The 12249-nt window shown below is 40.9% G+C and overlaps 1 protein-coding gene across 1 annotated transcript; it reads right to left on the reverse strand.

Annotated features, from left to right (window-relative positions):
- Positions 1-2690: 2690 nt before the first annotated feature.
- On the reverse strand, positions 2691-7075 carry LOC148722222 (uncharacterized). The gene is made up of 2 exons (XM_088735487.1): positions 4641-7075; positions 2691-3908 (listed from the first exon to the last, which is right to left on the reverse strand). Exons 1-2 carry the CDS (start codon positions 6939-6941, stop codon positions 3093-3095), a joined length of 3117 nt encoding a protein of 1038 aa, XP_088591613.1. The 5' UTR covers positions 6942-7075; the 3' UTR covers positions 2691-3092.
- Positions 7076-12249: the final 5174 nt, after the last annotated feature.

Below are 12249 nucleotides of genomic sequence, written 5' to 3' on the forward strand. Positions count from 1 at the left end.
TATGTCTCAGCGTATAGGAGACACTATAGCTGTGAAACCTCGCTAATGAGGTGAACAGAAGATTGGAAGCGTAGTCTCGATATTAAACAAATTGTTGCAGTGATATCAATGGATTTATCTAAGGCTTTTGACACCATACCGCATAGACTTTTGCTGGCTAAGCTGAAGGCTAATGGTGTTAACAGTAGAAGTTGTATGCTTCTTAAAGATTACTTACACGGTAGGATGCAGCGGGTGAAAGTAGGTGATACAAGCTCTGATTGGCAAGAAGTCAGATGAGGAGTACTTCAAGGCGGTGTTCTCGGACCAATGTTTTTAATATTCTTATAAATTATTTATTCCTACAAATTAAAACTGTACAATTAAATATGTATGCAGATGACGATCATTTCTACACTGCCGATTACGGATCCGATATCTTTGGGAGGGCGTATCACGAGTGAGGTAAGCTCAGCAAATGCCTGGTATAAGATCAATGGAATGATTGCAAATCCCAGCAAACACCAAGGGAAGTTACTGGGTAAAGTTGATCATCAGTTTAATTTCTCAGTAAATGACTCAGTGGAACTTTTTGGCTTTACAATTGATAAAGATCTTACGTGTAAGCAACATATGTCCTCTATATTTAAAAAGGTAAACAATCAGTTTAGCATTATGACAAGGTTCGGCAAACTGACGTCTACTGAAACCATGCTACGTCTTTATAAGGCATTTATACTTCTTCACTTTTGTTACATATTGTTCTATAGTGTGGCATTTCTCTAGTAAGCAAGATTCTGATAAATTGGATCTTTTAAGCAAACGTATTCTTCGATTTATTTTCAAGGATTTTAACTCTGAATATAATAATTTACTCAAAAGGTTAGGAACTGTAAACATTAAGGACAAGCGTTTACAAAACCTGATTCTTACTATTTTCAAATGTCTACATTTTTCTGATTATCAAAGATATTTAAAATATATGTTTCGCTTGCGCTTTAGCACCTATTTTTTAAGAGGATACTCTGTTTGCCTAAGCCATTGACCATTTCTTATGGTATCAATTTCTTTAGTTACTTGGCGGCAATATCGTGGAATTCTCTTCCTGACCATCACCGAAATATTTCTGATTTTCCTTCTTTTCGACAACTGTTATCTACTTGGAACAACAATTTACTTAAAAGGATAGGAACTGCAAACCTTCTACATCAAGATAATCTGCTAGTTAGCTGTCGAGGTAGCTAGTTAGCCTATTTGTTATAGAATTAACCTTTTATTATAATTATTTATTAACGAAGTCGACTCGAATACATTAGCACCCGAATGCTACACTGTAAATTCGAGGGGAAATAAAGTTTATTGATTGATTGATTGATTGATCTAATGGGGTGACCGCTTGATAAAGGTTTACCACTTAACACAGGTTCCACAGAATAAAAATTGCCACTTCATGTACAAAAAAAAAATCAATCAAAAACACTTCTAACATTGATTTCGAGAGTTAAAATTAACTAAATTATAATGAAGGACATTTTAAACAGGCTGTCGTGACTCAGTAATGTGTGACCGCGACCACTTAATAGAGGTGAAGATTACAGTAATTAAGAGCAACTTTTTTTTTCAAGACCGCGTGAGAGGTGGCACATCGACCGAAAAGTGACTATCCTCATATTTGAGTCAGAGATGCCTTCTAGTGAACTTAAAAACGTAGAAAGGTTTTCTTTTCCCAAACTTGCTTCTTTATCCTACGTCGCGAAATAATCTAAGGTACGTGAAATCTTCAAAGAAAAGGGGTTCAAAGAAGAAAAAATACTAATCTAAAAATCTGAATCTGAAAATCAAGTCTGCAGATCGAATTTAAAAGTCCGGAAAACTTTAATACTTTCTTTCCCACAGCTACAATCCGTTGTACTGAATCAACTGCTTCCAGTTAACAACCTTCCCCTGTTATCACGGTGATTGTAACTTGATCACCCATAATTAAAGGCAATGAATTAATTAAATCATGTTACTGCCTTCAGGGAAGTTTTCAAATGACAAAACTTCTCCAGTCAGCTTTGCTTTCAACCTCTGGGCACTAGTACAGTCATTGTTACTTTTTCTAATTTTTTTCGGAGAATGGAAACTTTTTTTTCATTTCTTAGCTCTGTTTGCGTATATTTATTGACTCTTAAAAATAATTTGGAAAAATATTACTGACTCTTAACCAATAGGATCGATAAAGCAATGCATTATGGAAATAAATGTAGTAAATGTTTGATCTGTACTTGACAAACCTTTAGGGTGATCCAGTTCTGACGAGAAAGGACCTTCACCCGAATTTCGAGATGAGTATTGCATATTGCATTAAAAGTACCCTAACACTCAAATGTAATTTTAAGCATATCAAATTAGATGACAAACTGTCATAACAAAAAGTGATATAAGCTAGTGGAGCCAGCATCTAGGAGAGAAAAGACTCCTTGTTTCTAATGATGTCAGTTACTTAAAGTGTGGGAAAAAACGGAGACGTTCAGTAATGGGCGATGCCTTCTTTAAGCAAACTGAATATTCTTTTTCAAAGTTACTGCTATCATTAGTAATTATCTTAAACCAGTTAATCCAGTCAAACTAAATTTTCTCTTTCATAGTTGCTGCTTTCTGTGGTTGTCATATTCATCTATTGTCCGAGATTACTCCCGATGCTGGTTCACAATCAAGTGAGGACTGTATATTTCCAAGCTATAAAATGCGTTTATTCGTAGATTCACAGTTCTTTACAATTCCGTTCCGTTCTGATACGTTCTAATTCGTTCTAATTCGTTAACCTCTTACAACAATGTCTTATATACACAAGGAAATACAAGAATGTTGCGGTTGTAACCGCTAAACTTAGTCTTAACTAGTTACAAGCTTTCTTTGTTTGTTATAATCAAGTACGTGATCTACTTTTAGCCCATATGTGCTACATGCAAATGTCACGCGCAATATGTGACATTACCGCGAGAATTAACGTTGCGTGATACAAAGATTAAAATAAACTATTATTATCGGACACACTCCCCCCCTTGACCTGTCAGGGTCAAGCACAATTTGGTAATCACAGTCAGTCGCACTAATGAAAATATAGCCGATTAGTGATCGAGCATGACTCGTGTTCTCCAACGCGAATCCAGTGCAGCTGCCCGCCGTGGGACTTCCCTCCCCGAAGGGGTTTGTTTGACTGCATTTCCCACCGGGTTTATGTTACCCTCATCAGATTCTCTCGTCACACTACACACCTCTAAAGGATACAATTTCTGCACGGCTCTGTTGACAAAGATGGGTTTTCCCTTAGTGATTAGTTTCAATTTAGCACCTCTTACCTCGCCATCTTTGCCTGCAATCAGCTCTAAAACCTTCCCCATTTTCCAGTTACTCCTCTTCACATTGTCTTCGTGCACTAAGACCACTTCACCTTCACTTACATCGCTTCGACCTTCCTTTTTACCACGGTGATGCTCTCTCAAATCTGTGAGATATTCCTTTCTCCACCGATTCCAAAAATGAATCCTCAACCTTGCGAGGTACCTGAACCTTCTGAGAATGCCTGTCTCACTCTCCTCTTCATCGTTTCTCGCCTCCTCCGGCAAACTTAGCAACCGACGTCCATATATCAGGTGAGATGGTGTGAGCATTTCAGCTCCAACTTCGTCATATTCATACGTCAGGGGACGTGAATTCAAGGTTGCTTCTACTTCGGTCAAGACAGTCAATAATTCGTCTGCATTCAGCTTCGCATTTCCAAGAACCTTTCTGAGGCAACGTTTCGCTGTTCCAACCATTCGTTCGTAGAATCCGCCCCACCAAGGAGCCCGTTCCAAAATAAATTTCCAGTCTATTCGATTGCTCTCTAAGTGTGCCCTCACCTCTTCGTTGTCATACAATCGCTTTATCACCTTCGCGGATGCCTTGAAAGTCTTGGCATTATCTGAAATGATCAAAGATGGAACCCCTCTCCTCGCGACAAATTTTCGTAAGCAACGTACAAACGTAGTCGCCGTAAGGTCAGCAACCAAGTCTAAATGAACCGCTCTCGTTACACAGCAAGTGAACAATGCTAAATAACACTTCGCCATTTCTCCTGTCTGGGACTTGACGAACAACGGACCAGCAAAATCTATACCTACCTTCGAAAACGGTGTGGACTCTCTAACTCTGAAGTCTGGCAGTGCTGCTACAGGTGGGGATTTAAAGGGTTTTCCCTGCGCCTTCTTGCAAGTCACGCACTCCTTCAAAACCTTCTTTACAGCCTGCCTACCCTTCGGCACCCAAAACCGCGACCTCAGCTCTCCAAGTGTTGCCCGTATTCCACTGTGCTGCGTCCTTCGATGACATTCCTCGATCATTAGTTTCGTCAGCTTGTGGTCCCTTGGAATGATAATGGGTTGTTGTGACTCTGGCTCCAAATCCGAATTTTCCAATCTGCCCTTGCATCTCAAGAGTCCACCATGGTCCATCAATTTCAGCTTTGTGGCTAAATCCTCGTAGTTTCTGTTACTCTTAAGTTCATCTTGGGAGGACCTTATCCAAATTCGCTCTGCCTCTGCTATCTCACTCCCACACAGCATACCCTCTCTCTTCTCGGTATCATTTCTAATGCATTGCAAATTAAAAAGAAAACGCTTTACCCATGCGGTTACCCTTAACAACCTCCCGAGTCGGCTAAACGCATTGATTTCAATAACATTCGAGATTCCGAACTTGCTTGTCACGCCAGTCACTGTCACGGTCATCTTCTTTTCTTCATCAATGCTCCGTGGAGTTTCGCAGATCTGTGCCACTGGCCATTCTTCCTTTGGTCCGGACAACCAGGCTGGACCTCTCCACCACAACTTATTTTCCTTCAGCCTGGACGCCAGTTCACCCCTTGAGCCAACGTCAGCAGGATTCTGCTCTCCTGGACAATGCGCCCAGTCTTCCTTTCGCGTTATCCTCAGGATCTCGTTTACTCGCTGGCGCACAAACTGCTTCCACTCACCCCTGTTGTTGATCCACCAGAGCGCTGTCTTACTATCTAGCCACATTCGCGAACCCTTGATCTCTACTTCTTCTTTCAGAGCATTCTGTACAGTCTCCATGAGCTTCGCCAACACTCTCCCTGACATCAATTCTAGTCTCGGTATCGTTTGCGTTTTTAGTGGAGCAACTCTGGTCTTGGAAGTCAGCAACGTTACGGTGAAAGCCCCATATGCCTCACACACGAAGTAAACCACGGCACAATAAGCCTTTTTGCTAGCGTCAGCAAATCCATGCAAGGAACAATTAATCTGGCCCTGGGGGACTCTATAAACACATCTAGGCACGGAGATTTCGTTTACGCCCTTGAGGTCGTCGATCCAGCTAACCCAGCGTTTTTTCTCCTCGTCCTTCAACTCTTCATCCCACTCAACCTTGTTTGAACACAACTCTTGGAACAAGACCTTCACACTGACAAGTATGGGACTTATGATGCCAAGGGGGTCATACATACCTGCTGCAATTTTCAGAATGCTTCTTTTCGTAATAGCCAACCCGTCTGCCTTTTTTGCCAGCGCAAATAATTCAAAATTAAACAAATCCTCGTTACAATTCCACGATAACCCGAGAACCTTTTCGTTTGTCGTTCCCTCTTTTCTCCCCAGCATTTCCTTTGCATAACTTTCGTCGGCGCTCTTAATTTCATTGTTTACATTGGACTCGTCACGCAATTCGCACTGTCGTATTTTCTCTCTCAATTCTTCGCTATTTGTCAACCACTTCCTCAGTTTGAAACCACCAAGCGCGAGCCTTGTCTTCGCCTTGTCATGCAATTCACTGGCGTCTTGGGTGGTCTTGTCACCGGTAACGAGATCGTCAACGTAAAAGCTCCTCTTCATTACACGCACGAACTCTGGGTCGATTTCGGTAAATGCGTCCAAATGGTACTGGAGGGTAGCATTCAGCAAGAAGGGTGAACAATTTACCCCGAAAACAACCCGACAGAACCTGTAAACCACCGGGTCTACTTGTTCACTTTCGACATTGTTTACCCAAAGAAATCTTAAGCAATCCCGGTCACGCAATTTGACCTCAACATTTAGAAAGGCCTTTTCAATGTCGCCGACTAACGCAACGCGCTTTTCCCTGAATCTAATCAAAATATCATATAACAATGGCGACAAAGTGGGTCCCACATGTAAACAATCATTCAACGACACACCCCCTTTGCCTTCCTTTGAAGATGCGTCATAAACCACGCGAACCTTTGTTGTTTTGGCTTCATTCCGAATAACTGCGTGGTGTGGCAGATAATGGACTTTGTCAGGCGCTTCTAATTCCGGTACCCTTTCAATAATACCAACTTCCGCTTGTTCTTTGATAATTTCGTCATATGCTTTCAAATTCTCCGGTACGTTTTTCAACCTTTCGATCTGGCCCTTTAGACGCTTCACACTGTTTCGGTAGTTGTTAGGTAAAGGCCCATGTCCCTCTTTCCATGGAAGGCCAACTTCGTATCTTTTCCCGTTAAACGAAATGGCATCTTTCAACGCTTCGTGGACCTCGTTTTCCTCCCTTATTCCTAGGGTTTCGAAATCCCACAATTTCCGAGCGCTATCCTGTAATTCTTGATTCAAAACGTGACCAACGAGATTAACGCTAATTTGCGTGTCATCGCGAAATCCCTTTAGTGGACCCGACAACACCCATCCCAAGCAGGTTTCCACGGCCGCGGGTTGATCAACCTCCCCCCTTATGGTTCTCCCCTTTTGGAAACACCACAGATAATCTGCCCCGATCAGTACATCGACCCCAAGAATCTCCTCGTCACGATTGACATCCGAAAACCAAAGCCCTTGCAAATGTGGGTATTCAGTTTTCCTAATCTCGATGTGCTCGTTGCTGATTTGCGCAATGGTGGGGACCTCATACGCCTCGATTTTAATTCCATTCCCCCCCCCGGAAAGGAAACACTTGTAGATCATAAACTCCCTTCAATCCGCTATCCTTCGTTTGCTGTCCAAACGTGCTAATTTCGATCCATTCCTTTCCTTTTTCTGATAACCCCGCTGATTGAACCGCTTTAGTTGTTATGAACGATCGATGGCTGCCAGCGTCAAACAACACTCGTACTCTCAAATTCCTTTTGTCACCCTTAATAACCGCTTGCGCGGTTTGTAGGGCGACCCTTCCCACGGTTCCCACGTGAAGAGTGGGGCTGGTGCCCGCTTGCTTATTCTGTAGCGCATCGCTCCCCCCGGTTCCCATAGTGTGGGCGAGCAAAGCATTACCGGCATTGTTGGAATTCAGTGAGTCATTACAATCACCATTGTGGGTGCGACTGAATTGATCCCTATTCGCGCTACCGCCCTTATAACAAATAGAAACGTGATGTTTCCCCTTACAAATACTACAAATTATCTTAGAATTACAATCACGAGAAATATGGCCCTTTCGCGCACAAATAAAACATCTACCGTACTTACGTAACAAAAGCCTCCTGTCCTCTACTGATGTAACATTGTCGCAATCCTGGTGGGCATGTCCGCCCTTACAATACGCACAAAAATCGTTCATTTTTGCTAGCAGAGCGCTAGCAGTGTTCAGTTCTTTTTCCTTGTCCCTTCGTGTGTTCTGGTTCCTTTCCTGCTTGTTCATCGCACAATGTTCCTCTCTAAGTTCCAGTTCGCTTATCAGTTCCTTTAACAAGTCGTCCATTTTCCATTCTGTGTGGTTCTTTCCTCTGGTGATTTGAAGTCTCACCACTTCCGGCAATTTGCCAACAATGGATGGCACAGCGATTCCTTCGTACGTGCTGGCATCGATGCCCAATGCTTTCAGGCCGCGATGGTGAATTTCGATTTGGTCGTAAAGTCTACGAAGGCCTGCCGTGTCCCTGCCGCTGAAAACTGCCGCGACGTTCAACAATTCATTGACATGCGCTCTCTCGATTACAACAGGCTTTCCAAATCTGCTTTTCAACAAATCAACGGCAACTTCGTAGTTGGGTGTTGTGAGCGCAAGTCCAGCAATGGTCGTTTTCGCAGCTCCCCCGACAAGACCACGCAGATACGCAAATTTGTCGACATTTGAAAGGCTTTGGTTTTTGTGAATAGAGCTCTCGTAGCTGTCCCAAAACTCCTGCCATTCTTCTACCTTTCCGTTAAACCGCTTAGCTTCTAGTTTGGGAAGCTTCACTCGCACGTTCTGAGTTGTGGCTGCATCACCGCTCGCATCTGGTGGGCTTTGCTGAGGGCTCAATGGGCTTTCAGGTTTCCGCGTTAGAAGCTCGGTCAGACTCGAAGTTATGGCCTTGATTTCACCCTTCAAATTTCCAGCAATTTGAACTTCTTCAGCGATATCTTCGTCGGTGACGCCCTCCACTTCCACAAGGTTTCTCAAAATTTCTTCGTCTAGCTTTCTTAAGTTCTCGAGCTGCTCTTCAAGCGCTGCTTTGAGTTGCGCGATTCGTAGTCTTGATTCTGCAGTAGGCTGGGCCTCGAGGTAGCCCTTAGCTTCTGGTAAGACTTGACTCACATAAGCCTTGTGTCCACCTCGTGTCTTTCGTTTGGTCTTCACCGCGGCTTCTGCCATGTCCAATCCTTTTTTGTCTTTCAAAGGCGATCGTTTCAATCAACTCACAGTATCCGGCTCGAAGGACCAAATGTCCGAGATTACTCCCGATGCTGGTTCACAATCAAGTGAGGACTGTATATTTCCAAGCTATAAAATGCGTTTATTCGTAGATTCACAGTTCTTTACAATTCCGTTCCGTTCTGATACGTTCTAATTCGTTCTAATTCGTTAACCTCTTACAACAATGTCTTATATACACAAGGAAATACAAGAATGTTGCGGTTGTAACCGCTAAACTTAGTCTTAACTAGTTACAAGCTTTCTTTGTTTGTTATAATCAAGTACGTGATCTACTTTTAGCCCATATGTGCTACATGCAAATGTCACGCGCAATATGTGACATTACCGCGAGAATTAACGTTGCGTGATACAAAGATTAAAATAAACTATTATTATCGGACATCTATTTTAGCCTAGCTTCGGCCCCACTTGGCCTGCTAGAAAAGGAAAACACAAAAGAGAGGTCGAATGATTCCACATCGCGGCCACAAAGCGATGCCTTTAATCGAGAGCTGCGGGGAGTATCGATTCCGTCCAATATCGTCACAATTTCAGGAGTTATGTTCCACACAGGCTCTTCCTACGTGGGCTCCTTATCAACTCCTTGGAATTTTTTCAGATCATTTTCGTTTGGAGTGGAGGGCGTAACGTCAAAGGACTTCACCGTTTTGGCTTCTTACAGATCCTCATACATCTGTAGCGCTGATGAACAAACTTTCAATCGAAACACTTTTGAGATAAAAAAAAAACTGTGAAAAATTTTATCGGTTTTGACTCGCTCTCTTTTTGATAAACATAGAGTATTTGATACCATCTCGTATCTTGACCAAATATAATCATTTATTCATGTCGCTGGATCATATATTATCATAACGAGTATAAATGGAAATATATATATAACCATTTGTTTCACTATTAACAGTTTTTCATCGTTACAGTAGCCATCAATATGAGAGGAAAAACATACAAAATTAACACATAGCTTCTGACATTATTTAGAAAAACCACTTTACATGATTTTCATCGGGAAACACGACATCAAACTTAATCCTGTCATAAACGCTTAAAGGAGAGATCGTCTTAGTGTCTTATAATTATTTCTGTGTGACACCCAACACTTTTGGAAAGTTCTGTCTTTGCCAAAGCTATCGATGTCTTCAGATGGTGCACTTTCGAAAAATCCCGTAATGACGTATGAAAAACCAGAAATCGACTTATCTAAAACGGAGTTGACCTTTCTATCAAAATATTCAATATCATTTTACTCGAATCCAGCTCATGATTTCCCAGAAGTTGGCCTTTTATCAATTAGAGAAAGGTTTACTACTAATCACAATTGCAACCACTTTTGGTATAATTCTGCATTTTAACACGGAACGATTCTCCATCAAGGATTCATGTTACACATATCCGATTTTGGCTGCTGTTGTTATTTCCCCGTACTTTTTTTTCATGATACCTTTAGGAAAGGGTATAATGAATTCCAATTTCACCCAAGAGTCATCATGCTCTTGTTATCATCTTTCAGTAATATGATGTGATTACATTCGATTCTCTTTTTGTTTATTTATTTTTATTATCTTTTTTTATTGCAACACGAAGAACACTACTTAAAAACCAAGACAAACACTGCTTACAAATCCACTTACGATACTTTACTTACACTACTTACTATACAATACTTCCTCAGACTACAATATTACACTACTTTTTACAGTTTGTTTTTCGGTTACACACCTATTTACCTAGCAGATTACAATTCAAAACAAGTTTCCACTTAGCCTGTAGCATCTTCATCTTATTATACTTAGCAGCCATGTGACGATCAGTTTAACTAGTTTCTTATAGGAAGAGAAAGAAGGAAGACTATTATTCCTCCGCCAGCTACATAAATGTAGCTTACCTAAATTACCTAATTCGATTCTCACTACTATACGGACTCTACGTTACTTACAATATTTACTATACAATACCTCCTCAGACTACAATTCTTGCACTACTTTTTACAGTTTGTTTTTCGGTTACACACCTCTGTACCTGGCAAATTACAATTCAAAACGAGTTTCCACTCAGCCTGTAGCATCTTCATATTATTATACCTAGCAGCCTTGTGACATTCAGTTCCATATTTTCTTTAAACTAGTTCCTTATAGGAAGAGAAAGATGCAAGACTATTATTCCTACGGCAGTTCCATAAATGTAGCTTACCTAAATTACCTAATTCGATTCTCACTACTACACGGAAGACTCCACCGAGTTATCTGATCTAAGACAACCCTTTGCAAGTAATGGTGGCAACTAAATATCAACATTAATATGTTAAGTCGATGGTTTTCCTAAATTTGTCAGTCAAAAGTGGCTGCATGTTTTTTATACTGTTAGAGTTAGTGAACACTGAATTAGAATAAACAGCGTCTAAGTATGATTTTTAATTCCTCGTGTGATGTGACAAAGATTTTCTGTACGCTGAGACTGCTCAGCAAGAGGTTACAGAAATCATAAAGAATATCTATACACTAAAGAGGTTTCTAACATTAAAACTACTTCATATAGATTTCGTAAGACCTGCCTTTTAACATGATTTGCCTGCTCCCATTTCTTAAACGGACGTTTTAAAATTAAGTTATTGTATCGATCAAATAAATACTTAATTATCTTCGAAACAGTGCTAAAAGAGCATGAAACTGAAGACGGAACATCGAGTGGAATTATTTTTATATTGACCCAAGCACCACATCGGCAGCAAGCAAAACTGTATATAAGGAGAAAGAAACTTTTCTCAGCATCAAAGTCATCTTCAAAGAAGAGAGAAAATAAAAGAAGCAGCTGGTCAAGTATACTTTTCATCGTAGAGAACAAGAAAGTGAGTTATGGAGATTTACAAGGTAAAATTTTAATATCCTCAGCTCTTGTATGACAACTCTTTTTCATTTCTAAATGAAATGTAGGTGTTAATCGTTTTACCTGGTAATAGGGAAAAGCTTCTGTCTGGTTTGAATAGCAAAGAGATTTTTAAAGATCTCTATTCACACACTGTTTTGTAAACTACCTTGATAGAGAGTTGACAAAAATGCCATATTGTAGGTTCTCGTCGTTATCCTCGCAATTTATCTTCACTGTGGAAACGGCCGGGCAACTGATGTTGACAAAGTCATGCACAGAATTCAAGAGGGCGGAGTCCCGTCCACTCAAGGTGCTGTCGCATGGAGACAAAAGAGGTCCCCTGGTGACGAGCCCAGTTGTTACACTGGCAGAGTTCTTTCCTACACTTTGCCAAGCGGCAAAACAGTAACTGCTCCCATTTGTAAGAGGATTACGTCTTCCTTAACAGCATGTTTCAGTTCGATGGCAAACAACAACAACCAGAGGAAATGTGTGCCGTCCAACGTCATCACAGAGGAAGGAAAGAGATATAACACTGCTTGTTCATGTGCACCATAGATTAGTACAAATTTCGAGGATTCTCAACTCTACAGTGAGTCTACAATGTGTAAGGAGCGCCAAAAAGAAGATTTTTTTAAAATTAAACTACATGCATTATAACTCTACTGATATTTATCCGCATATTATAAAAGTGTCATTTATTCGTATATATTTATATATTTATAAACTCACTAAGCAATTAGCAATTGTTTTGACGGAGCCTTCAAATTGTTC

Source organism: Stylophora pistillata, chromosome 10 (genome assembly GCF_964205215.1).
Source record: "Stylophora pistillata chromosome 10, jaStyPist1.2, whole genome shotgun sequence".
NCBI lineage: Eukaryota > Metazoa > Cnidaria > Anthozoa > Scleractinia > Pocilloporidae > Stylophora > Stylophora pistillata.

Excerpts from the sequence above, each read along its gene's own strand:
- LOC148722222 (XM_088735487.1), bottom strand. The coding sequence starts at position 6,941 with ATGATCTACAAGTGTTTCCTTTCCGGGGGGGGGAATGGAATTAAAATC. Across the intron at positions 3,909-4,640 it reads GACTCGGGAGGTTGTTAAGG|GCATCCGCGAAGGTGATAAA; the intron begins GTAACCGCATGG and ends AAGACTTTCAAG.